General features: G+C 41.2%; 1 protein-coding gene across 4 annotated transcripts in view; it reads left to right on the forward strand.

The window, feature by feature from the left end:
* Positions 1-25,608, forward strand: part of SGCD (sarcoglycan delta) — a 236,451-nt gene that overhangs the window by 135,460 nt on the left and 75,383 nt on the right. For all 4 annotated transcript variants that reach the window (XM_066614273.1, XM_066614272.1, XM_066614276.1 and 1 more), the window contains exons 4-5: positions 1,749-1,836; positions 11,767-11,886. In XM_066614273.1, coding sequence (XP_066470370.1) covers positions 1,749-1,836; positions 11,767-11,886 — 208 coding nt within the window. The remainder of the gene's footprint in view (positions 1-1,748; positions 1,837-11,766; positions 11,887-25,608) is intronic.

A 25,608-nucleotide genomic window follows, 5' to 3' on the forward strand; every position in this document is an offset into this window, starting at 1 on the left:
CCACCTCTGTGGGGCTCAAAAGAGCATCCATAGGAGAGGAGAACAAAGCACCCATCACCTCCCAAAGGCGTAACTGCAGTTTTCCATATCCACAGGGGTTATGGAATGGAACTACCACAGTTACGGGGGCATGCCTGTGATTTATGAGAAAATGTTCTACATCCTTGCTCTCTAGCTGGAAAGGGAGAGGATGCTGGGAAGGAGGAAAGGATAATCTGAGATTAGCAATCTGCATACCAAAGAGACCATTATTGGAAAACATGAGAGGACACTCACAACCATTCTGGCAGGCTCACTCAGATTGTTTCCTATAGGTACAGGATGCTTGTGCAATGTTGTTGACCTTCTCCACTTCCAGCACAAAGAAGGTGCAGGAACTATTTCATAGCTCATTGGTGGAGCAAATGTTTTGCCTGCAGAAGATCCCATGTTTATTTTTTTTACATCTCCAGTTAAAAAAATAACATTAATCAGGGCTGCAAAATACTTCTGTCTGAGCCCTGTCTGTCACAGTAGATTATAGGGTTTGATAGGTCAGTTGGCAGTTGATAACTCCACTGAACAGTGAGATATTGGAATTGATTTTGATACACACATTGAAACCATAATTATGTATTCTGAGTTTGAAATCCAGCTCTGCTCCACACCCACTTTCAAAGCAGTAAGAAAATACAACATGCAACATAATGCAATATTTGCCTTGGGGACTGAGAGATCAGAAAGTTGGTGGGCATGTGCAGAACAAAATTATATGTTTCATGATCAGACCTTAGCCCAATTCTTACATCCATATTCAAGAAATGATCAAGGCCTATTAAACACTGGGTTGTACTAATTTCATTTTCTGATCTTTGTGTAAGCCTATGTTGAAGATTTTCTTTGAAACCATTGCTACCATATATTGAATTTTAAGTAAATAATTAAGGACCCAATCCTATCCAATTTTCCAGTGGCGGTGCAGCCTGTGGTGGGGAGGCAGTCACAGAGGCCTCCTCAAGGTATGGGAACATTTGTTCCCCTACCTCAGGGCTACATTGCAGCTACATCAGGGTTGGAAAGTTGGATAGGATTGGGCCCTAAGACTTTAGCACTTCTTTAAGAACCCCATAAACTTATGGTGCTTGTATGTCCCTATGACAGTTCTGATCTAGAAAGATGAAGTCTGTAGGCTTGATAATCCACCAGAACTCTCCAATAATATTGAATCACTATAGGTACTTACTTGACACCAATAGCACAATTCAATCAGTCCTTTACACAAATCAACATACTCGTATTTACAAATATGATGTAATGTAAAGAAGATCTAGTTGTATCTATGGATTGGTTGCCTGTACTTGTGCTGGCAAAATCATCTTGTATCTATTTTATTCAGGAAAGTTTGCTTGTCTACTTAGACATATTTGTTAGTGTTGCACAATCATTTTTTCGATGTGGAAAAGTCACCAAAAGATTACATTAACATGCAGTTTTAGTGTGGGAAAGTTGTTATCTAATTCCTTCCCGTGTGGTCAGATCAATGTATTTCATAGACCTTGTTTTAAGGCATGTCCTCAGAAACCTCAGGCAGATTTCTAGTGTTGCAGGCATTTTATTTTAATGTTAAAAAAAGAAGCCACGGAAGTATTTACCCAGTAGGCACACGGAAGTATGCAGACGTCCTGCAGGGTTTTGTGAGAGCACAGTGCGTTTTCTAGTGGGAAGCGATGTGCCCATCTCATTCATTTTCTCTTGTGCTCTTATTGTAGGGCAACCCCTTGTACTTCCAATCTGCTCGGAATGTTACTGTGAACATTCTCAATGAGAAGAGTAAAGTTCTTACACGTCTTGTAACAGGTAAGGCGAAGGAAGTGCCTGAGGAAAGGATAAAGAAAAGAAGGGGCATGTGATGAGATATCATGCAATCATTAGCCCATGGGATAATAATCACTAACTTCCTTAGTTCAGTCTCCGCTTGCCTCTCTAGTAATAAAAAGTGGAACTGAAGAAGCAACTGGCTGTGTATTTCTAGAAGCAAAAAGTTATTTGCACTTGCAAGGAGATCTTCGAAAAAAGATCACTTGTACAAGCACAAGTTCAGGAAGAGAGCAGTCATTTTGATGTCGCATTTGTAACAGACGCAAGACTATCCCTGGAAACTTTATATTCACCCAAGAGGGCTGATGCTCTACTGATTAATACTCACAACATAGAAACATTCTGTCTTAAGGATTTGGGGGGGGGGAATCTTAAAAAAAAATCCTTTGCTGATGAGTATCATTTATGTTAACGAACTATACTTCATGTCTGACAGGGAATGAATGCTTTTGAACATTCCCAGCAGACAAGTTGCCTTTGAGCACAAGAGGGCCTGCACAAAAGTAGACAGCCTGGCAGGAGGGAGAAGCAGTCCCATTCATCAGCAATCCATAAACCTGTTGTTATGTGTGAAACTGAATCAGCTGCCTTGCTTATATAACACCTGGCCTCTAACCAACATTCTAGATAATTACACAAAAAGATTCAGTCAACAGTTATTTTTAGTTCAACGTATGAGAATTGCCTTGCGGAAAGAAATAGATTCAATCCTACATTCAGTTCTCGTGTTCAAAAGAAGCTTGCTGAATAATGGGCAAAACATGTAGACTGTTCAAACGGCTCAGTACTCAGAAGCATTTTGCAGCAACAGTAAACTCACAAAGATAGCAGGAGTGGATGACAGCATGCATGTGCCATTTGCCAGACTTGAAACCAACAGAGTGGAGCAGCATACTTCAAAAAGATGCAACTTTTGCCTAGGAACTCAGACAGGTAGCCCAATTCAACACAACTTCTTGCACAGTGATGCAGCAGTGCGATTGTGGAGTCTGCTGTATCTCATGTGGGAGTTTTGGCATCTGGAAGGCTCCTTGGGGTAAGGGAATATTTGTTCCTGTGCCGTGGAGAAATCCCATGCTGGCCTGCTGGGTCTCCTCAGATAGAGCTAATGCGCCAGCTCAATCACTGGCGCAAATTTGCATGGACCCATGTCAGGGGATCAAGGCCAAGAAAGGGGTTAGGATTTTGGTGTACCACTGTTGCTGATACTCCCCCCTTTCTAGTCCCGATCCACATTCCTCCCTCTCCCTATCACCTTCCCTTTCCACCCACCTCCCGCATCCCTCCCACCACCTGTGCAGACTTGCAAAGCTTGCTGCTTGTAGTGGCATCCAGGCTGGACACACCATGTGTCGTGTTTTGCGATGGCCAGAAAGCAACTTACATCAGAACACTCATTCCAGCTGCTTAAAGCCCAATTGGGCCATAAAACACTGTTACTCACTTATCCTGTCCCCAGAATGATATTTGTAACATAATTGCTTCAGATACAAAATTGCCTCGGCTGTACCTTTGACCAGCAGCTGGTATAGTAGCACTTATACTTACTGTAGAATCATAGAACGTTAGAGTTGGAAGTAGCCTTGGAGATCATCTGGTCCAACCCACTGCTCAGTCCAAGCAACTGCTTTAGCATCCCTGACAGGGGGATGTCCAGCCTCTGCTTGAAAACTCCAATGTGGGAGAGCCCAGTACTGCATGAGGGAAACTGTTTGAGTGCTGGTCAGCTCTCAGAATTCTACTCAACTTTGCACAATGTAAATTGTGCAAATAAACCTCAGTTGTATTAAAAAGCAAAGTTGATTACAGGTAAATGCATTTTAGCTACTTCAGACTGAGAACCTATTCAGTTGCAAACAAATGTTTGTGCTCTCGCTCTCTCTCTCTCTCTCAGAAAAAACTACTTTTGAATTATATTTGAAGAAGGGTTCACTACAACTTAAACCCATTGTTTAAGTTTTGACCAACAGAAAATATGGCCCAGTTCCATGCCCATTATCTGCCAGAACTAGTGTTCTGCTTCTGAAATGCACTTTTCAGCTGTTGCAAACAGCGATGGTTCAGCTAAGTGTAATATCAGCAGTAATCTATAACACTGTTCTTTACTGAGAAGTATAAAAATATTAATGCTAAATGCATTCCAAAAACATCCTAAGTGTTTGTTTGGTTATTAGGTATGCATTCAATCTCGATTTTGTAGAACTAAGATTTATTTTAATTTCCGTTGCTTAGAAGTTGTAGCATGTAGCTAAGATAGCGCAGAATACATATTTCTTGGAGGGAATTGGATGTGATGACAAATGCAGCTTTGCTGCAAATCATGGCAAGAGTTGATCCTCCTTCCTCCTCCTCTACCTGTAGGGTGTTCTTAGGGTGAACTACCACTGCTTTTGCTGGGACATAGAGGAGGAAATGCCTGATGTTGTGACATCACATTGAGCTGGTTCAGATGTTACTTTATCTTCCAGTGGGCCCCACACATTAAAAGATGTGCACCCTCACCATGCACACACATTGGGGTCTTCCCCTCACTTCACTTTTCAACACATGTAGTTGATCAGACAATAGAAGTATCATGTCAACTAGCTCATTTTATATGTTTGCATAACTGGATGTTATTGACAGAGGAGAGGAAACTAGAGGTCCATGTACAGCACAAACCTGAACTGCTTTTACAGTCATTCCCTCTCTCTAAGGAACTCTAGTTCCACAAGGACCTAAGGAATGTGTAACAGAAAATGTTCACCATGACTTATCATGGTATAAAATAGGTATGGGTATGTGCAGTGTAGATGCTGATCTAATCTTGGTTGCTATGGTACATCAAGCCCATCCTCAGGGAATCATAAGCATGGGGACTCGGCATGCAATTGTGTGGCATCAGGAACTATGAAAAAACCCAGTCAACCAACCTTCTGGCTGATTCATTGGAAATCCACTCTGAATAGCTGCAACTGTGTGGATAATATTTTTGTAAAATTACAGTTGAAGGAAAATGTGTTTGAGTTATTTTCATGATACCTTCACCTTACGCTACTTGTATGCATACCCACAACAATCAGTGATAACTAAGGGCACAATCCTAACCACGTCTGCTCAGAAGTCCTATTTTGTTCAGTGGGGCTTACTCTCAGGAAAGTGTGGTTAGGATCGCAGCCTTAAGTTCATACTGTGGTCTCCAAGGACATCATTTTTGCATCTCATCCAGTTGCATTTGGCATGGCTGTTGTACTTATTTGCCTATCACTTCTGCCTGAGCAAAAATGACATGGGTCAGCAAAGTCACCAAAGACAATAGTATTTCCCTGAAATGTCATTCTACATACAGTTGCCCAGAAAGTAACATGTTGAGAGCTAACCCAGGTGCAGATCAACATGGACTTCTGAATGCAATTCTGTAATTCTGTGCAACATAATAACCACTCTGCTAACGATATAGTATAATGAACATGAGGTTTTAATACGTTTTAATTTTTAAAAATAGCCTTTGAAGAATTAATATTTCCTCCTTGCCAGAGAGTTGAGAAATGTATCATCCCCATTTTATATAACACATACAGTGGAAAAACAAAGGATCAGATGTTCAACATCATTCAACTCTTATTAAAAATACTCAGGAGATGAAAATAGCCACAGAAAGAGCCTGTTGTCTTTCAGAGGTAGTCTTGTTCAGCCTGTGACAGCATGTGTTGAACAATGCATGAACTAACTTTGAGTGCCACTGCAAGCACATGAAAACCCCATTTGCAATGGTGTGCTTGAAGAGTCAGTGCATAATTCTGTGTGAGCCAATGTCTTCTGCATTGTTACCTCCTTGTATTGCATTGGCAGCTGGAAGTGAGAGCAGGCTGTGCCTGCCATGTCATAAGGGTGCAATGAGAATTGTTCCTGAGGACATCCAGCTCATCACTTCAACATTTCAACTGCAAACAGCACAGCATTGGCTTACATCGTTGTGTGCCTGCAGTTTAAAAGATTACAGTCACCACATAGAGTTGCTAACCACACAGAAGTGTTTCATATGTTATGTTTTCACATAAACTGTAACACATCTATTAGGCTTTACAATCTAATCCAAAACTGGATAAATAGGAAAGGGAGTGACAAAAACCCAGCATTGCTCTGGGGGATAATCTGTACCAAGAAGCATCACTGAAATAAAGACACACAGCCTAAATCTGTGCATGTCGACTCCAAAGTACGTCCCAATATAGTCAGTGGGGCTTACTCCCAGGTAAGTGTGGTTAGGATCACAGCCATAATTAATTATTTAGTGTCACAGCTTGATCCTGACAGCTGATGTGCATTTTCTGTTTCGGATATGCAGCTTGACTTCCACATATGATTCTCACATGCAGATGTACTATATGAACGGACTACATATATACCTTTTCAACTGCAAAACAGATACATCTGGCAAGTTCTCGTGTGACCTGTGGCGTCACTAGAGTTAGAGCATAAGTACAGCCCCACTGGATCAGGCCATAGGCCCATCTAGTCCAGCTTCTCACAGAGGCCCACCAAATGCCCCAGGGAGCACACCAGATAACAAGAGACCTGCATCCTGGTGCCTTCCCTTGCATCTGGCATTCTGACATAGCCCATTTCTAAAATCAGGAGGTGGCACATACACATCGTGGCTTGTAACCCATAATGGATTTTTCCTCCAGAAACTTGTCCAATCCCCTTTTAAAGGCATCCAGGCCAGATGCTGTCACCACATCCTGTGGCAAGGAGTTCCACAGACCAACCACACGCTGAGTAAAGAAATATTTTCTTTTGTCTGTTCTAACTTTCCCAACACTCAATTTTAGTGGATGTCCCCTGGTTCTGGTATTATGTGAGAGTGTAAAGAGCATCTCTCTATTCACTCTGTCTATTCCCTGCATAATTTTGTATGTTTCAATCATCACCCTGTGCAGGAGGCCAGTGCGTCATCCCCTTGATGGACCTCCTCCTCCAATGCAGTGGGCAGGGCAACGCCCTAGGCAGTGGCGTGTTGATCCACTGTTGACCTGCTCCTGCTGGTTTTCTGGCTATAACTTTTGATAGAACAGATATATTTAAGCTGGGTTTGTTTCATTGAGTTCTGCATGGAATTACACATTGAATGGTATACAACATGATGGTTTTATTAGAAAATTCAAAAAAGATTTTAAAAATTTTGGCCAGTAGTGGTGTCACAAACACACAACCCACGCACATCACCCATTGTGGCCCACACACTCTAAGCAACACCTCTGGGTATGACACATTTATTCACATTCATCATCTAATTCATTCTGTTTAGGGTTGGGAAATAATTTTTCCACAGCTCATATTGGTTTATGGGTTTTTGTTGTTTTGTTTTTTACCTTGGCTTTCTCCTGAAGCAAGAAGTTGGGCTCCTCTGCATGAAGAAACTAAACTGATTCTTTTACTGAACTGTTCCTCCAGCTGGGCAGACAACTTTGACATGGCATACTTTGTTCTCCTTCCATATTTCTCCTTATGGAAGTACGCTATAAATCAGTTGTTTGACAATACAATTCACAAATCTCCTTGTGGATAAATGGTAAAATGTGGACTATGTGGTATTGTTTTGAAATGGGTTCAATGCTGGATGAACAGCCATTCCCATTGAATGTTCTTAAATGGCTCCACTTCAGCCTGGAGGGAAGTATTGAGTGGAATGCCTCGGGGCGTGTCTTTGGCCCTGTGCTGGTCATTATTTTAATACCTGATGTGGATGTGAGGGATAGAGGGAAAGCTTATCAAATTTGCATATAACATAGGTCAGGGAGAAGGGGGGTAGCTAACATCTTGGAAGGCAGACCCAGGGGACAATCCTAACTTGTGCTGTGCTGAATCCAGTGCAAGTTTGGGACCGACTGCAGGCCAACCCAGGGCAGGGAGAAACATTTCCCCTTACCCTTTGTCATACTGCAGCAGCCCCAATGGGTCTACTTGGATCTGTGCCACCTGATGAAGTGGAACAAATCTGAGCAGCCCAGCACTGCCCTGGGCCGCCCAGGAACAGGGTCAGGATCTGGCATAACTGCCGGATCCTGGCCCCACCTCCTGCTCCCCACCCAGCTGCCCACGTTCCCGCCTGCCGCCCACCCTCCCCCTGCCCCAAAATGCCTCCCTCCCACCTCCTCCCCACCTTCCCACCTTTACAGCATTTTTGTGACACTCCCAGGGAGTGTCTGGAATTTGTGTCAGCCCGTGCCAGTTAGGATTGGGCCCTCAAGATTCAAAATGATCTTGGCAGGCTTACTCATTGGGCCCATACCAACAAGATGAAATTCAGCGGAGGCAAAGATCTGTTTGTTTTAGTGGACTGCAACTTGAGCCAGCAGTATGATGAGTCTGCAAAAAGAAAAGTAAATGTACTGCTGGGCTGCATTACTAGAGGCATAGAGTTCAGATCACAAGTTCTAATAGTTCCACTCGATACTGCACTAATCAGATTTCACTTGGAATATAGCAACCAGTTTTGGGCACCATGATTTTAAAAGGATGTTGATAAGCTGGAGCAGTTTCAGAGAAGGGTAGCTAAGATGCTTAGGGTTCTGGAACCCAAATCCTAAGAGGAATGGTTAAAAGTGCAGGGTATGTTTAGCCTGGAGAAGAGAAAACTAAGGGGAGATATGACTGCCATCTTCAAGTATTTGAAGGTCTGTCATACGGAAGAAGAATTTAACTTTCTACAGCTTCTGAGGGCAAGGCTGGAACCAAAGGGTTGAAACTACAAGGAAGTGGATTTCAGCTAGACATCAGGGAGAATTTCCTAAAATTCTGTGTTCTATGATGATGGTGATGATGATGATTCTTGTTGTTGTTGTTGTTGTTGTTGTTATTAACTGGAAAGTTCACAAAGCAGTTTACAGAGAGAATCAAACAACTTATGGCTCCCTGTCCCAAAAGGGCTCACAATCTAAAAGGATGCAAACAGACACCAGCAGACAACCACTAGAAAAGACAGTGCTGGGGTGAGGAGGACCACTTACTCTCCCCCCGCTAAATAAAAGAAGAGCGCCCACTTAAAAAGTGCCTCTTACCCAGTTAGCAGGGGTTATAATAATTATAATCATTATAGGGTGCAATCCTAACCCCTTATTTCAGTGCTTTCCAGCACTGGCATAGCGGTGCCACTTGGGCGTGCGCTGCATCCTGCAGTTAGGTGTCACTCACGGAGGCCTCCTCGAAGTAAGGGAATGTTTGTTCCCTTACCTCAGAGCTGCATTGCCCTTATGCCAGTGCTGGAGAGCACTAACATAAGGGGTTAGGATTGCGCCCATAATCATATAATTAATAATCATATAAATAATAATAGTTATAATCATTAGCAGAAATGGGAACATATGGAACTGAGGTGGTTAAATGCATTGAGATTAGGAAGATTTACACAAGGAAGAGTGTTTAGCATTAGAGCAGTGTTTCCTAAACTGAGTCATGCCTGAACCATGGAATCTAGCCTGGGGAATCACGGAATCCTTGCAAAAAACCCACTATACAATCCCTTTACAATGTAAAGGATTGTAGCCTACTGGGGAGCTGTGGCCAATGGTCCAGTAGGTCCAGGGAGCTACCAGTCAAAAAAGTTTGGGAATCACTGAACTAGAATATTAGAACTTATAAAGATAATTTTTTTTTAATGCTCCTGGTTTATTGTATATAGAAGATTGCTGTTGCAGGACTTTTAACAGATCACAGAATCCTTTCCTTCTTTCATCTGTATATACTTAAGCCACAACAACAGCACTTGCTGATCTAGGAACTAGTATGCAAAAATTTAGCCTTATTGGATAAAATCTTTCTTTATGACCCTCAGTCCTGTGGCTTTTCCATAATAGGTTAATTCTCTGACAAATCCCATTTTCTGCCAAGAATATTACATAGAAGATGCCAAAATACATACTGTTCATATCATACTTGGAAATTTCTTCCAATAAAAACGTCAAGTATGGATGTTGGCTTTGAGTGCTCAATGCAGCGTAGTGTATCTGCATAAGTTTAATTAGTTCAGCATATAAAAATATAAGGTTTGCCCTTGGGCAAAGTGCTAATGTGTATTGTGGAAAGAAGTTTTACAATGTTCTATATTCTATAGAATGCCGGATGTAATCCCTACTGTGAATTAGGAACCTTATCCAAAACGTTGTTTAAAAAAAGTTCTAGCTCTCATAGTTTTTCTTCTATACCTGATAACATGTGGGTTATTTGATATTAAATTAGGGAATAACCCAGTGTATAGGTAAGTGTACCAAGGGCAACTTCACATCCAACCCAGCTTGATGACCTACATGCATGGGTCATCAGAGGGATTCTCATGGATATGCATCTCAGTCACCTGTGGAATGTGTCATATGCAGCACACATACATCTCTATGCAGAAACATGCTGCCTATGTTTTTTTAGATTGTGAGCCCTTTTGGGACAGGGCGCCATTTAGTTATTTGATTTTTCTCTGTAAACCGCTTTGTGAACTTTTAGTTGAAAAGCGGTATATAAATACTGTTAATAATAATAATAATAATAATAATAATAATAATAATAATAATAATATGTTATTTGTTGATCCCTTGTGGTGACTGTATATTGTAGGAGAGACACACACTCCTGACAATGTGTTTTAGGTGTAATGTGGGGGAGGGGGGAGAGGGACTTGCTCCATATTCCACTACATATGCAGGCTACATGTCATGTCTATACGTAAATCAGTCCATTATCTCATTGAAATCAATGTAATTTAAGAGTGCATAACAACTGTGTATTAACATTGACTCTTAGACTTGAATGGGAATTATAATGAGCAGCACTGCTACCAGTTTCTCAGCATGTTCTACAATCCTTACAGACCTTCCCTTTCCCATCTGCCTTTTCAGTGAACAACTTATATGTGAGAAATGCTCAAAATTCTGAATTCTGTTATATGGAAAGGAAATAGGCTGTCTCAACTGCATAATACAACCTGCCACAGAATTTGGTACACACAGTGGAAAATGTTGAACTTTTAGAACCCAATCTTATCCTCCCACCTTTCTGATGCACTTGCGCTATATTTGGTGGAGGGGGGGGAACATGCTGGACTGGGAGGCTTTGGAGGGAAAAGGGGAATTATTTTCGCCTATCCCTCTGTACCTCTCTGCAATGGGTCTCCATAGACCTGTACCAACTCTGTAGCTGACACAAGCCCAAGAGAGAAAGGGGCAAGAACAGTTCTGATATTTATGGAAATAAATTATTGAAGAGAAGAGGAGATATACTTACTAATCTCTCAAGGAGGGGAAGCCCATCCACTCGGCAAGATAATGTGGGTTGCATCAGCTGCAAATTGGAGGGGAAGCAAATTGGGAAGGTGGCAGACATGCTATTTACCCCCAGTCTGCTGCTGCCGCCACATCCCTCCAACCTGCCATGGGTGCAGTCTGAATTGATCCACTTTCTACCTGCTCAAAGTGAGCAGAAAGTGGATCATGCACCTCCTACCTTCCTTCAGGCATAGTTTCTTCAGGCATGGAAGTGTAGAACTTCTGGTTTGATTCGTAGGGACTGCACAAAGAGGTTCCTTCATGTGTACAATCCCTTTAAATCAAAACCGAAGACCTGCACTTCTGCAACTGAGGAAACAATGCAAGAAGCCCTGTGAGTGGCTGGTTTTATTTATTTACAATTGTGATTGTTGTATATTGTTATTTATTTACAAATCATTTACTATTTTGTAATTGTGCAGAAGCAGCAGACCCAAAGTGGTGTTCTGGGTCATGCCATCTCTGCTCTCAATTGCCAAAATATATGCAGTATTATTAGCATAACCCCCTCCTTGCATTTCTGTTTATCCAATTCAGGACAGATATGTCTGATTTTCAACATGACATCAGTGAAAAAAGAGAAAACAGCTTAAACTCTCTTTCTTTTCTTTAGGTCCCAAAGCAGTGGAAGCACACAGCCAAAAATTTGAAGTGTACACCACCAAGGGGGTTTTGTTGTTTTCTGCAGATGACAATGAGGTGGTGGTTGGAGCCGAGAGACTGAGAGTTTTAGGTAAACAATCTTTGACAAAACTTCTCTCACTTATATACATATTAATTCCTTTGAAAGTGTTTTATGTGTTTGATCTCCTTTATGGTGCTTGTGAAAGTATTTATGGTACTTGAGAGAGATAGTCAGATGTTTTTCACTATTCATGGAATTTGCATCTTCATGTGCTCTTGACCTTCAGAACTGACTGAAATTCCTACAGCAGAAGAAACACCATAAATCAGCATCAGAATTTGTGCAGTTATTGGAAATATTGGCAGAGGAATGCAAAATAGGATGACCTAAAAGAATGGTGTGCTGCTTTCTTAATGGGAGTGAAGAATGATGAGAAGCATAGCTTAGATCTACTTGTTGGGACAGAACCATAATGCCTCCATTTGCAAAAATTTTCTAGCAACCCATGTAGGATTGGACTGTACTAGAAAGCACTTAGTGACAGCAGAAGACACTTCACCTGTTGCAAAATGGCTGCCACGCAGCGCTCTATCAGCAGCCATTTTGGGAATGCTGCTTCAAGAGGCGGCAGTGCTCCCTGCTTATTGTCAATTCCTACCACACCCACTGGTGCAGGTATAGTAGTAGTGGGGGTGGGAAGGAGCCAAAATATGGTGGGAGGGAGAGGAATGGGGAAAGGAAGGCTGTGGGAGGGGGTGGATCCAGCCATGATAGCACGCACTGAATTCTATCCCCTCTGTCAGCAGCCTTCCTACCCCCTTTCTTTTGTAGGACTTGCACCAGCTATAGAGCTGACTCAAGTTCAAAGAGATTCATTGTGGAGTGGGAGACTTACAGAGGAGTAATTCTCCTTTCCCCTCTGGATTCTCTCCCCCCCCCCCCCGAATACAGCTCACTCATTTTCGGTTCTACTGTGTCAGTGGGAGAGGATAGGATTGGGCGCTAAACTATATATTTTAAATTGCTTTATTTAGACAAGCAGTATTTTGTGACTTTAAAGGTACTGTAATCCACAGACATTTTACTTTCATTCCATGCTGATCACATGTACTTGTCTGTTATTTAGTTAAACTGCTTTGGTGGAGACAAGAAAGTTTTGAAGATATATCAGCCTTATTTTATGTCTCCTTTTAGTCTCTAGAACGTAAAAAGAAGGGAATATTGTCACAGTTCTGGTGCTGTTTTTATTTATGTGTGCAGCAGAATGTTTCTCAAGGCTTTATCTAACTTAAGCAGAGGCATCAAAGGAGAAAAGAGGCAATGACATCAGAACAGAGGTTATACATTGTCTAGGATTTTTAGTAACCTTGAGAGAAGACTATTGTAGATGGTGCTTGTTTTTTTTTTCTTCCTCACTCCCTTCTATAGCCTCATTTTGTCCCTTAACATATGGGGAGAAGATGCCATACTATATTTCTTCTGTCTCTGTTTGAGCTTAGTCCAACAAGTCCAGAAAGAAATCTTCTAATCACTTCTTTCGGCACTGGCAACATCCAAGTGATGCTGCCGCCAGAGTGACACTTATCGTTCCAGTGTAAACAATCTTGACTCATTCCTGTTATTGCTATACATGTCCTTGTTGTAACAGGAGAAGTATAAGACTGCAGTCTGGCATGAAAGTCCTCCTGGAGAGGTTAGAGCAGCAGTTATTGGGCACGTGATGTGCTCTTCATCTTGTTAATGATAATTACTTTCTACCGTTTGTACTCTGTTCAAAGCTGGATCTCAAAGTTTGTTCTCTGAAGCAGCTCTGGAGTCTTAAAGTGACAAAAGCAATAAAGCTGACTCTCTTTGAATTCTTAGCGGCTTTTCCAGCAGCAAAGCACTGGAAAGAAAAAAAAATAGGCAATCTGAAAATTAGAACATTAAAAATAGGAGGCAGTAAGGCATTTTTTTTTCTTTCAGACTACCATCTGTGCTGTGTATAAAACAAATGATGCACCCTCTTGTTGTGGGGGAGAGAAATTAAACATTTACAGTGTCTCTACATTCTGCTGAGATTGGTGGGAATACTCCCATTGACTTTAATGAAACTTTAAGTATCATTAATTTCAAAGAGACTTGTACATGCGTAGGATTGCAACCATAAGGATAAGAAAATGGCCAATCTTTCCAACCTTTCCTCGTCCAAGTACTAAAATGTTTCTTGAATTATTGTTCTTATCTTTTAAAATTAAAATTACTAAAAAATATTAAAAACCGTACAATATATTAAAAGACATAAGAACATAAGAACAGCCCCACTGGATCAGGCCATAGGCCCATCTAGTCCAGCTTCCTGTATCTCACAGCGGCCCACCAAATGCCCCAGGGAGCAGATAACAAGATACCTGCAGATAACAGATAACCCACCAAATGCGGCCCACCAAATGCCCCAGGCACCAGATAACAAGAGACCTGCATCCTGGTGCCCTCCCTTGCAAGACATTTAAACTTTTTTTCTGATGAAAGTTTTTGAGATCTTGGAGGAAATTCAGGTGACAAAGATCACAGCCCTGCTGTGAGATTTCTTTGACAATTTTGACAGCTGTCCCATGTGAAGCAAGAACCATAAGTGGACAATCCTAGCATAAGATCTTTGTCCTACCAACAGCATCAATGTAAAGTGCCTGAAAGTTATGTTGCAGTCAGGGTTGCAACTGAAGGCCAACTGAAGCAGTTACTTCTGGCAGCAGATTTGTGGGGGAGGCCATATTTGTCTGACTGCAAGCATCTTCCTTCTTGCACTCCCTGGAATGGAAAAGGAAGAGAGGAACAAAGAGATAGGGGAGGAGAGAGCTAAGCTAGAATATTGGAGTGAGAGGAACAGAGGATGGCACATTGTCAGTTATGGTGGGGGCAGCATTTGGCATGTTGCCTCAAGCATCAGGTAATCTTGGGTCAGCCCCGGTTGCAGTGATGCTTTCCTTTCTTCCAGGTGAAAACCAAGTAACAGGATTGACAGAATTACAATTTATATAACATTAACCTGTGAGAGACAACAAGCCTCATGATCTAGATGAGAGAATATACTTCTGTAATATCATGCAAGGCATCTGTTTTAACTTTATCCTCTGTAGAAAATTTAGCTTTCAGTGAATTGCTGAGAAATATTACAGCCCATCCCTGCTCCTTCTATAAACAGATACTTCAGACAACTGGCACGATCAGGGCTAAATACTTTTGCTAGCACTAAATATATGAAATTACATTGCCACTGCAAATTTAAAAAAATTAAGAGTAAAGAAAACTGCTGAAATTCTTAGGATGAATTCAGTCAACCCTTTTGAATTCACAATCTTGGACAATCATTTATCTGAAAGGCTTTAGTGTTTGATGGCATCCATGCTACCACATTTTCAGCATGCGCAACTTTATAGCATTTGGAAAATCTAGTAACTGTGGAATCTGACATGCGTGTATAGCCTTTTATTAATCCTAATTCTGCATGAGTACCTTCTGAAAAGTGACGTCAGAGATCATGGTCAGTCCAAAGTGATCTTCTGAATCCAATCCTATATTCTGTTCTCAATGAGGTAGTATAGTCCATGTTAATGAGTAGGTACCACATAAATAGGAATTTCACAGAACCAAAGGATACATAGCCCTTTACCCTGAGAAAAATTGCATATCTGTTCATGTGATGAGCTGAACATTTCTGGAGAGAAACCTTTCTGGAGTGAATGGACAAGGTAAAAATCCATTGGTCCTGCTTATATCTTCACTGGCAGATTCAGAAGATGTAGTCAGCTGATAAGTTGTTTTTTAAATAAATAAAGGGACATTTTGCAGGCTGTGTGTTGGGTATTGGTGGGACTTCAAAATCTTCCTTGTTCCCCTCTATCAGTATTACATGGTACCTGGAGCAAAGAAAGAAAATTCTGAGAAGTTTGCTGTCCTGATGGCCAGGGTTGCTGCCCAGGGCTGGATTCCCCACAATTGGTGTATGAATCTGAGGATCAGGTAGAATTGGGAAATCCTTGGGCACAAACCCAGGATTCCCCTTCTTCAGAAACTCCTGTGCAGTGAATACCCCAGGAATTAGTCAGCACCCCCTCCATGCCTGGAAGATCCATCCCTGCCCCTCATCTGGGTTCATAGGACTCTTTGGAGGAATTTACAAGGGTACCACAGTTCCCCCTTGACCATAAGAATCAACAACTGTGAAATCAGGTGATTCCCCTTTGCCATAGGAAATCAACAGCTGTTTATATCATGGTGGACTTCCCAGGGGAAGGAGAAATCCTTACAGGGATCATCCCATCCATAAGATTCACCAAAGTGCTTGCTTTGAGTGATGGGCTGGGGAAAATAGCAAACTGGCAACTGAGCCAGTTCACCAGCCCTGGCCTTTGCTCCATCTTTTTATCACTCACTGTCTTGGAGAGAAAGTGAAGAAATTATTGGGGAGGCTTGCATACTCCTTCAGAGCTGCTTCTTCTAAATGACGGTGTGGAGCATTTTGGAACAATTCTCTCCACTGCCAGTTTAAAGCAAGCACTGTTGGTAGAGGACAACTACAAGGACTGTGGATGCGGCATAGCACTTTGGCATGGGTCACGACTGAGTGCAGGTACTGCCACGCGCACTTTTAGGGGGATGACAGTGCTGCCTGGGCACAAAATTGGCACAAGCTATTTCTGCTGTCTTACATGTTTCAGCAGCTATATAAACCTTAGTCAACTTCACAGATCCGCTGAAACAACATTCAAGTCTGTTTGAATACTGCATCTAGCCTAGTCTGTTCTGTCATCATTGCGGACCTGTCCAGGGTCCTGACTTTCAGTGGAAATTCCTGAATTCTTGGAAGCTGATGGAAGCCCTGTTCTTCTGACTGATCACACCATGTCCCTTTGTGCTCCCAGACCACTCATGACTGCCGAAGTAGAATACCTCTTCATAGTACATTTACTTCAACCTCTGACTGACCAAAAAGTAGAACACTGAGCTGTGGATTTGAATTTCCTGTGCCTTTGTACTATAGTCAACAGCACTGAACAGTTTAATAATACAATTAATTGGTTAATATATTAATCATAAAAAATACATAAATTGGTGATGCAATCCTAACCCCTTATGTCAGTGCTTTCCAGCCAAATAGATGGCACAGCTCTGGCTACTAGACTGGGGTGCAGTCCTAACCCCTTATGTCAGTGCTTTCCAGCACTGACTTAAGGGCAGTGCAGCTCTGAGGGAAGGGAACAAACATCCCCTTACTGTGAGGAGGCCTCCGTGAGTGAAACCCAACTGCAGGATGCAGCACACATCCCATTGGCACCGCAATGCCAGTGCTGGAAAGCACTGACATAAGGGGTTAGGATTGTGCCCTCAGATGTATATATATGTACAAGAACGTTTGATGCTCCTGCATTTGTTATAAATCATTTAGATACATATTTTAGGGTTTAATCCTAACCAACTTTCTAGCACTGAGGTAAGGGCAATGCAGCTCCAAGGTAAGGGAACAAACATTCTATTACCTTGAGGAGGCCTCTGTGATTGCCACCCAACTGCATGATGCAGCACATGCCCCACTGGCATGGCTATGCCAGTGCTGGAAAGTTGGTTAGGAACGAGCCCTTAGCCATATGAAGATGGCATTCTAATGCACAATTAAATGTAGTTTGGTTCTGTTGGTTTTCAAGGAACTTTGTGCAGACGCAGTGATTAAGGTTATTTTCATAACAAGAAATAGCTTATCTAAGACCAGTGAAGCAGTAGTCTAAGGCAGACTAATGGTTAATTGTTCCAAATGTGGGATACATGACTCTTGAAAAAATGAATCCTTTACTCATTGTCCCAGATTTCCCAGATCCATATACATGAGTGTTTAAGCATATGTCTCTATTTTGTTTCCCTGCAGAAAACTGTGCTTTCTGCAACTATAATAATGTATAGTATTTCCCTAAGTGGAGACTGCAAAGCAACAAGATTTAAGGATTTTACCTGCAGAGTGAATTTTGCTTTGCTTTAGGTTTGATGGAGGGGTCCGTCTGATGCATTCTGGAGCATCTCTCTATTACTTCTAAAATAAACACAAGACTTACTAATTGCAGTTGCAAAATGAGGTGCCTCAAATTAAATTCATAAATTGTTTTGCAGATAAAGACATCTCCAGCTTCTCCTTTTCATTTCCTTGAAAATGAAACAAATTCAAATCATCTTTTAAAAAAAGTATCTAAGAAACGCTTTAATAAAAGAACATTGAAAAATTGCTTTTATATACATTAATTACCAATTTCTTTTAATAACACAGTGAACATTATAGTACTTATAAACAAAGGATAATCATAAAGCATTATTCTAGCTGCTAATTAGCTCTATTTATTCTCCAGATTAGTTTTTAAATGTGCCCTCTAGATGCCACTTGATACTAATTACCAGAGTTACATTATTATCGCTATGCAAAAGCATTTTAATTAAATGTAAAGCAATTTAAATTAGCATAAGTTTCTTTAGAAATTAAAGTGTGGTCAAATGCTCAATTTAGCCTTTTAAGATGACTAAACCAGACATGCCGGTATCACAGTTCTTAAAGGTTATGTTAGCTTCTGAGAGATTGTAACCAAGACCCAAAGATATATGCTTGTGCAGGAGAGATCTATACATGACTGAAAAATCATTTATTTTATTCAGCAGTGCCTATTGCTGAAAAAACAAGCTAGTTTTTAAACTGTGCATTGACTTGTCTCTTCAGCAGTGCATCAAAGGAAACTTCATGCAAACACTTCCCTAGGTTCTGGCCTTTGTTTTAGAAACAGTGAAGTCAGGGTGTGATTTTATATATTGGTTGTTTTCTCTTGTTATGGGTTTTTGGTACTGGGAGAAGAAAAGTAAGATGCAATTAAACAAATCAATAGTGTGTTGATCATGTTGACACGCGTTGTTCCATCTAAGCTGCACTGCCATGCAACTTGAAGCCAAGCTCCAAGCTTTTCAGAGCTGCATATGACCCCACAAAGGGCCATTGCCAGTTTGGATCTCTGAATGACAGAAACAGAGAGCATATGATTGCCTCCCAGGAAACATGATGATTGACGGGAGTTAAAGGACAAGAAGGCACTTACTTTGTTTTATAGTCAGTAATCTAGAGATCTGATGGTATGTAACATTGTTTGAATTCCGTCCCACCTAGTTTCTCCCCCTCTCCTCTCCTGCCTCCCATGCTGGCTTACCTGCTCTGGCGGGTGGCCAGCACTGGGACCGCATGCGCAGGAAAGATACAGTCCCACCGGTATGCTGGCAGTGTGTGCTTTACTGCTGCTTAAGCCTAATGAAGCATCCCATTAGGATTGGGCTGTAAGTGTGCATAGATGTAGGTATTGTTTTAAGCAACTGTTTTCCATCTTCTCTCTGTGTGTGCAAACTTGTGTTCACAAGAACTGCAAGCTCCTTCCTTCCTTCCTTCCTTCCTTCCTTCCTTCCTGCTTCTGAGAAATAATTTGCATTGCCCTTCATACATTTCAGCTTGGACTGGAAGAGGACATGATTTAATATAAATGTGATCTTTATATAAATCATGCTGCTGTCTTGATAGTTTTGCATCTACAAATATTTCCGCTCAGATTTTTTATTGCACTGTGTGTAGGGGAGGAAAAAGCATTATGTCTTTATTCATGTTTATCAGACTGATCAAGCAGCAAATAAAAACTCTGTACAACTTGTTCAAAATTTGTACTAAATTCTTTATGTGTCTTTTATATAGTAGGTTTGGTATGATAAAGACAAAATCTACAAAGTATAGAATAGTGGTACATATATGAAAGCTCCCTCCAATTTTTTAAGTCTGTAGCAGTGGTTCTTAAACTGTGGATCACAATCCACTTGTGGGTTGTGACCTGATTTTTGGTAGGTTGCAGGGCTGGCACAACCCGGAAACTGCAAGGTATTCTGGACTGTGTTGTGCCCTAGACTGCCTTGTGGCTTGCACAAGACCCACTTTGTTGGCTGTGTCACACCATGTTATGCCCCAGAATGCCTTGCATAGTTGCATTCTTGGGCACAACCTGAATTTTGGCATGTTGACTTTTGGACATACATTTTTATAGAATATCTGTGCTGGTCTTGAAAGAGATGATTTCACTTTCTGACTCTTAGAAATAGCTATTTCTTTGTTTGGGTGTTTTGTACTTCCTGATTACTGCTCATAATGGGTCAAATCCAAAGTTTGGACCTTGGGAACCTCTGTATTCAATCTAATTTTCTCAAATTCATAATGTATAAAACAAATTATTCATAATAGCTGACAATTTGAAAAAACTGCCATAGTTTTTTTCAGTTTCAGTTCAAAGCCCTTATATTTTGAAGATCAAACTCAGAAATAATTTTTCATGTAAAACTTTACCTCTAACTAATGATGACAGCTCTGAAGAGTAGAAAGATTCCTGAAGGAGTGATGTAATACCTGGGCATTTAGTTCTAGGGCAAATTCCAATTTTACTATTTTAAAATATCTACAAGTTTTTGCAGAGAAATCTTTAAAATAGAAGGTCACGAAGATGTCCACGGGATTCATTCCAGAATTAGAAGCAAATACAAAATGTAAGCCAGGTAAATCTGTCATAGTTAAGGAGGAACTATGGAGGAAAAAAAGTTTCAGCATTCATTCTGAAGTCTTTGCTTTGTCTTTGATTCTGTGACCTAACAATTTCATTGTCAATAAAAGCAGAATAATGACCCTTGTGACAAGCAGGTGCTTAATGAATAAGCTTGACCTCAGGGCAGCAAAGGCACCACAGCCTGGAAATATTGGACTGATTTGACTTCAAAAACAGGGCTTTCTTCCCTCTGTGCTGTTGTTTCTTCTCAAGCATTTCCACAAAGGAGATTTGCAATACAAACAAATTTCATTAATAAACATAACCATAGCCATAGACTGCAGCTAGATAATGAGCGAGACACACAGTGATCCTTGCCCTGACGTACTTCAGTGTTATTAGCTTTCTGACAAAGGCGTCTCAACAAACGAAGGACAGCCAATGTCTTAGTAGTAATTGAATGGGCATATCCAACAAGGAACATTCAGAATGTTAAAGATTGAGGGTGCTGGTCTCTGCCATTACCAGTTTTGTCTTCTATTTTGGTCAGTAATAAACTTTGATGCTGTTACTTTTTCTTCTGACTTTTCTTCTAAATAAGACCAGCCCAAGTCAAATAGAACCATCTCTTTACTTTTTGTTCACATGGTTGAGCCTACTGGGAAGAGTTCATTGAAACTTCATTGTCTCTGGTAATGCATTATACAGAGTAATATTGAAATAGCAATACCACATGTATGACTAACTGCCATCATGCAAACTGAGTGTGAAAACAGAGTGTGAAAAGAGAGTGTCTGTCTACCTCTACTGTCTTCATGTCTCTGTTTCCACAAAAGCAGGTGGGTTTCCCAGAAATACTCAGGATTAAGGAAATGAAGGTTTTAGGGAGTAAGGAAGGAAGGAAGAGGAAACTTGGGGAGATCAGTATGAAAGAAAGCGAGAGGTGTTTCTGAGGTTTGGTGAACGTTTGTGGCTGAAGAGTGGCTCTTTGTAGCCTGAACCAGGGGCTACAGGCTGGAGGTGATCTTATAGGCAGGTCATGAAATCATTTCACCCTATTACTTGTGATGGGGAGCTCCCACCAAACAAAAAAAAACTCTTAACTCTTGTTCCAGGCCTCCAAAAGGGGGATTCTCAATTTTCTCAGAGTCCTTGATGGATCATTAAAAGGGGGGGGGGGGTTGTTCAACACTGAGGTTGATCTCAGACCTCCCCTAAAACAGTGGAAAAATAGACCAGATTTACTGACATACAAACTGTATACAGCAGAGAGAGAGAGAGAGAGAGAGAGAGAGAGAGAGAGAGAGAGCACCACAAGCACTAAGCATCTTGTCAATGTTACTAGACATGAACAAGCTCTAGCATGTGATCAGATAGTAGTCTGATGAGGACATGTTGAGAGGTTTGGCCCACAAAGGTTAGTGGACCAGCCCACCCTGGCTTGGCTTAGCTCAGTTGCACTCAGGAAGATAGAAGAAGAGAGGGGTTAGGGGAAACGTCTTAGGAAAGGGGGAGCAGGTTGTTACTGATCCTGGGCCCCGGCTGGCACTGTAATCCTTGGATGGCACCTAGGATTGGGGGGGACAGGACAGGATGCAGCATCAGTGGGTTGATTTCCCACAGACCAGCAGCAAGGCAGGATAGTGGGAGAAGAACAAAGAACATGGGTTCTAGAGTTTTTATCAACTCTTTCCCCCATCAAATCCTATAGGCTCTTTGTGGAATGAACTAATCAAGAGATCCTCTTTTGCTGATTTAGGAAGCTTGCTGAGTTCTGCCTTTGTCTGTCACACCCACCTGAGGGTTGCAGTGGCTAGTTTGGATGTCTGTTGTCTAGTAAATGTGCCTTCCTTATTCAATTATAATCATGAGGTTGCAAAGACTGTTGGGAGTCAGGAGTTGGTGTTCTGTTTAGCTATCTCCCCTCCATGCCCACACAAGTCAGGATCTCGTATGTGGTGGCTGTGCTCACAAGGATGGAATTTGCTGTTCCAGTGGGACATTTCATTTGGGAGCCAGTAAACACTGTTTGAATTTTAAGCTACATTTAATATTTGGAACAGAGTTCAGCCTGATAAAATAATTTGGGGGAGAGATAACACAGGCCTACAGAACTGAGGGTCAGAAAAGTTTTTCCCAAACTTTATGGTGGTTTGATAGGAATTTGGGGTGCCGATTCAAAAAATGGCATCCGTTTTGCCCTATCACATCTAGTTTTGGAGATATAACCTCATTAGTGAATGGTTCAAGCAGCTTCCTCATGAGGAAGCCATGGTGTAGGCTTCCTCACAAGGAAGCTGTTTGAACTATTCACGAAAGAGGCTATGCCGTGTCTCCAAAACTAGACATGATAGGGCAAAACAGATGCCATTTTTGGAATCAGCACCCCAAATATACCCAGGAATTGCTGTAACATTTAAGGAAGCAAAATGCGTGTTGGCCTGTGTGAGTTCCCTGTTCATCAAAATGGTGGCCTTACTGGCCTATAGACCTGATGTTATCTATCCATGCAGTAGCCGCATTAGGTCTGGCCCATGCTCTCTAGGCAGCCACTTGGTGCCTAGTACACACACACGCACGCACACGCTTCTGTGTTTCCTATGTTCCTTGAAATAAAAAGGAATAAAATATTGACTGTGTAGCAATTCCTGCACACTGCAGTCACAATCCTTATCATTATCCTCCCCATCCCTGCTATTTCACTTTTTAAAAAAATCACATGCAGACACACACACATACAAGGATACCATGAATTTAATAGAATGTGTCATTTGACTCTTAGTCAAGGTGGTGTTAGTCAAGGATGCACTACAGTGTGTGTATGGGGCGCATGTGTGTATTTTTAATTCAATGAGATTTCTAATTTGTTTTCTATTAGGATTCTGATATAATACAGAAATGACAAAAAAGAATTAAACCAAAGCAACATACATGATCCAATATATCTTTCTAGATTTTGTAAACCTTAATCCTGTTTTAAAAAGAAGAATCAAGTAACATCAGATTTATATTGATTTGATGTCATAGCAATTTGCAAAGGAACATAGGGTAGTTTTTCCAAATCCAAATGCAAGGCAGATTTATTCTATTTTCCTTGAAACTCTTTCTCCCAGGCCCTCTTGACACATAATCTGCTTTCAGAGGTTATTCTCCTTGGTAACTTTCTGAATGAACCATTTCAGATTTTGTGGGCATGTGTGCTGCTTTCTATAGAAGAGCATGTACTAGCAACCAGTCTAGTCAGGAAAGAGCTTGAATATGCTTAAAAAATACTATTGCTGTTGCTGAAGCTTGGAATTGATATAGATCAGGAAACTAATGTTCAATGCCTGAGTGTAATAATAAACTGAGGGAAAGCATTCTGCCCCCTAATTTCTGTACCATGACATGAGACATTCTCCTCATGTTGTTCTTATATTTCATGGGGGATGCTGAACCACAGAACATGATGCTGAAACTCTTTGGGCCTGTATTTTTGTGAATTCTGTATCCATGCATTCTTTTTGTAGTTCACCAGTTCTGCCAGCTTATTATTTTTAATGATGTGAACCAAGGTGCCTCGGGGTGCTGCTTCTTTGCAAAGCCAATAAAGCTGAAGTCGACAGAAGTGCGGTTTATTAAATGCTGCCTTGTCGTTGCTCTGCATGTGTGTATATGTGTACCCGTATGTGTGTGTGCTCTGTTCTTATTCGATTACTGCTAGTCAAACTGAGGAGGCAGATACAAAGGAAAAAAATTGCACAGTACTGTACCTCATTTTTCAAATATTGCTTTAAAATTACTGTAGTACTTGCAGCTGTCACTGCAAAAGGAAGGGGGATACTTTTAGTAGTATTATAGTGTGCTTCTTTTCAACGCATGCAGCCCTAGTTCACTTCTTAGATGACAGTGATTCCTTCACATATGCAATTTGTGTTGGCCTCTAAATATGATGTCATGGTTTCCCATCCCCATGTGATTTATGCACTTCTAAATTATCAATACCTGCTTTTCTGTTACCTCTGGGATGATCAGCTGTGTTCATGCTATGTGGATTTTTTAAAAAAAATGCTTTTATGCAGATGCAATTCTACCTTCTTCATGTATTCAGTATGCACATTGACTAAAGACATGGAGATGGAGCAGGATTTTTTGACCTGGGGAAGGGGGAATAACAGGCAATTGAGGACTTGGCAGAATGGGATGCAATTTCCCCTTCAAGACAGGCAAAGCTAAAAAGGAAATTCATCCAGTTCAAATTGGGGTCATCGTGGTTGAAAGAATGGGGGGGGGTTAGAATTTAGAATTCCCCCTACTCGAATACTTCATCCCTAGTCAAGTTGCAGGGCTAGAGTCTCAGAGTTTGCATTTGGAATCTCAGATAAAGGTTTCAAGGCTGGGGGACTGCCAGGGTTGCAGGTGTGCCAGCTTCAGACTGGAGGCTGGAATCACTTGTGTCATCCTGCTTCTCTTGGCCACAAATCCAAGACCTTGGTGATTTTTCTTAAGACTGTAGTCCCTGTGAAATGTCTGCTCTCCTCCTCCCTCATGTCTCATGAGATCCATCAGACCCATTAAGATAGAGACCACTCAGACCTATCCTGGCAGTACAATTTCTGCCACTGTGCTATCATTTGGGGGCATCATTCTCCCTTCCTTGCTCCCAGACATGTCTCTTCTTTTCCCAGTGGGAAACAAAAAGCAAGCAAAACTCACCCTTTTGGCCATTCTAGACAGGTACTGTCATCTAAGTAAGTAAGTACTGTAATAAGCTTATTGCCCTCAATATTGTCCCTAGTAATCAGCATACAACTGAGTTGTGAGAGTGTGCTATGTTATGGCCCTTGACATTTTTCTTAATCAGCATCACCCAAAGGCTTGGCTGACAGCTCCAATCACCATTTCCATTGAGAGAAAACAAATAGCTCCCCCTCCCTGCTACCTTCAGGCTGCAATCAATACCATTTTAACATCTATGTAAATGGAAATGTCTCCCTTTGCAATCTTTCTCTTATTTTAGTATTACTGTATATGGGTGATGATCAGATTGCCACATTTTATGGAATGATTCTAGTATATGAGAAAGCTCATTAAAATGAGAGCCTTCCATCATGCCTTTTTAAAAACAAACAAAAAGAATACAAATATTTGTCACCAAAATAACAATGCCGTATATTTGGGCGTAATAGTACAATTATATTTGTATGTGTCAGAGGAATGTTGATAGTATGAACTTCTTTCTTGTAATATTACTTAGTTTTGTCAGAGTGTACAG

The sequence above is a fragment of the Tiliqua scincoides genome, chromosome 2, assembly GCF_035046505.1.
Source record: "Tiliqua scincoides isolate rTilSci1 chromosome 2, rTilSci1.hap2, whole genome shotgun sequence".
Taxonomy (NCBI): Eukaryota; Metazoa; Chordata; class Lepidosauria; order Squamata; family Scincidae; genus Tiliqua; species Tiliqua scincoides.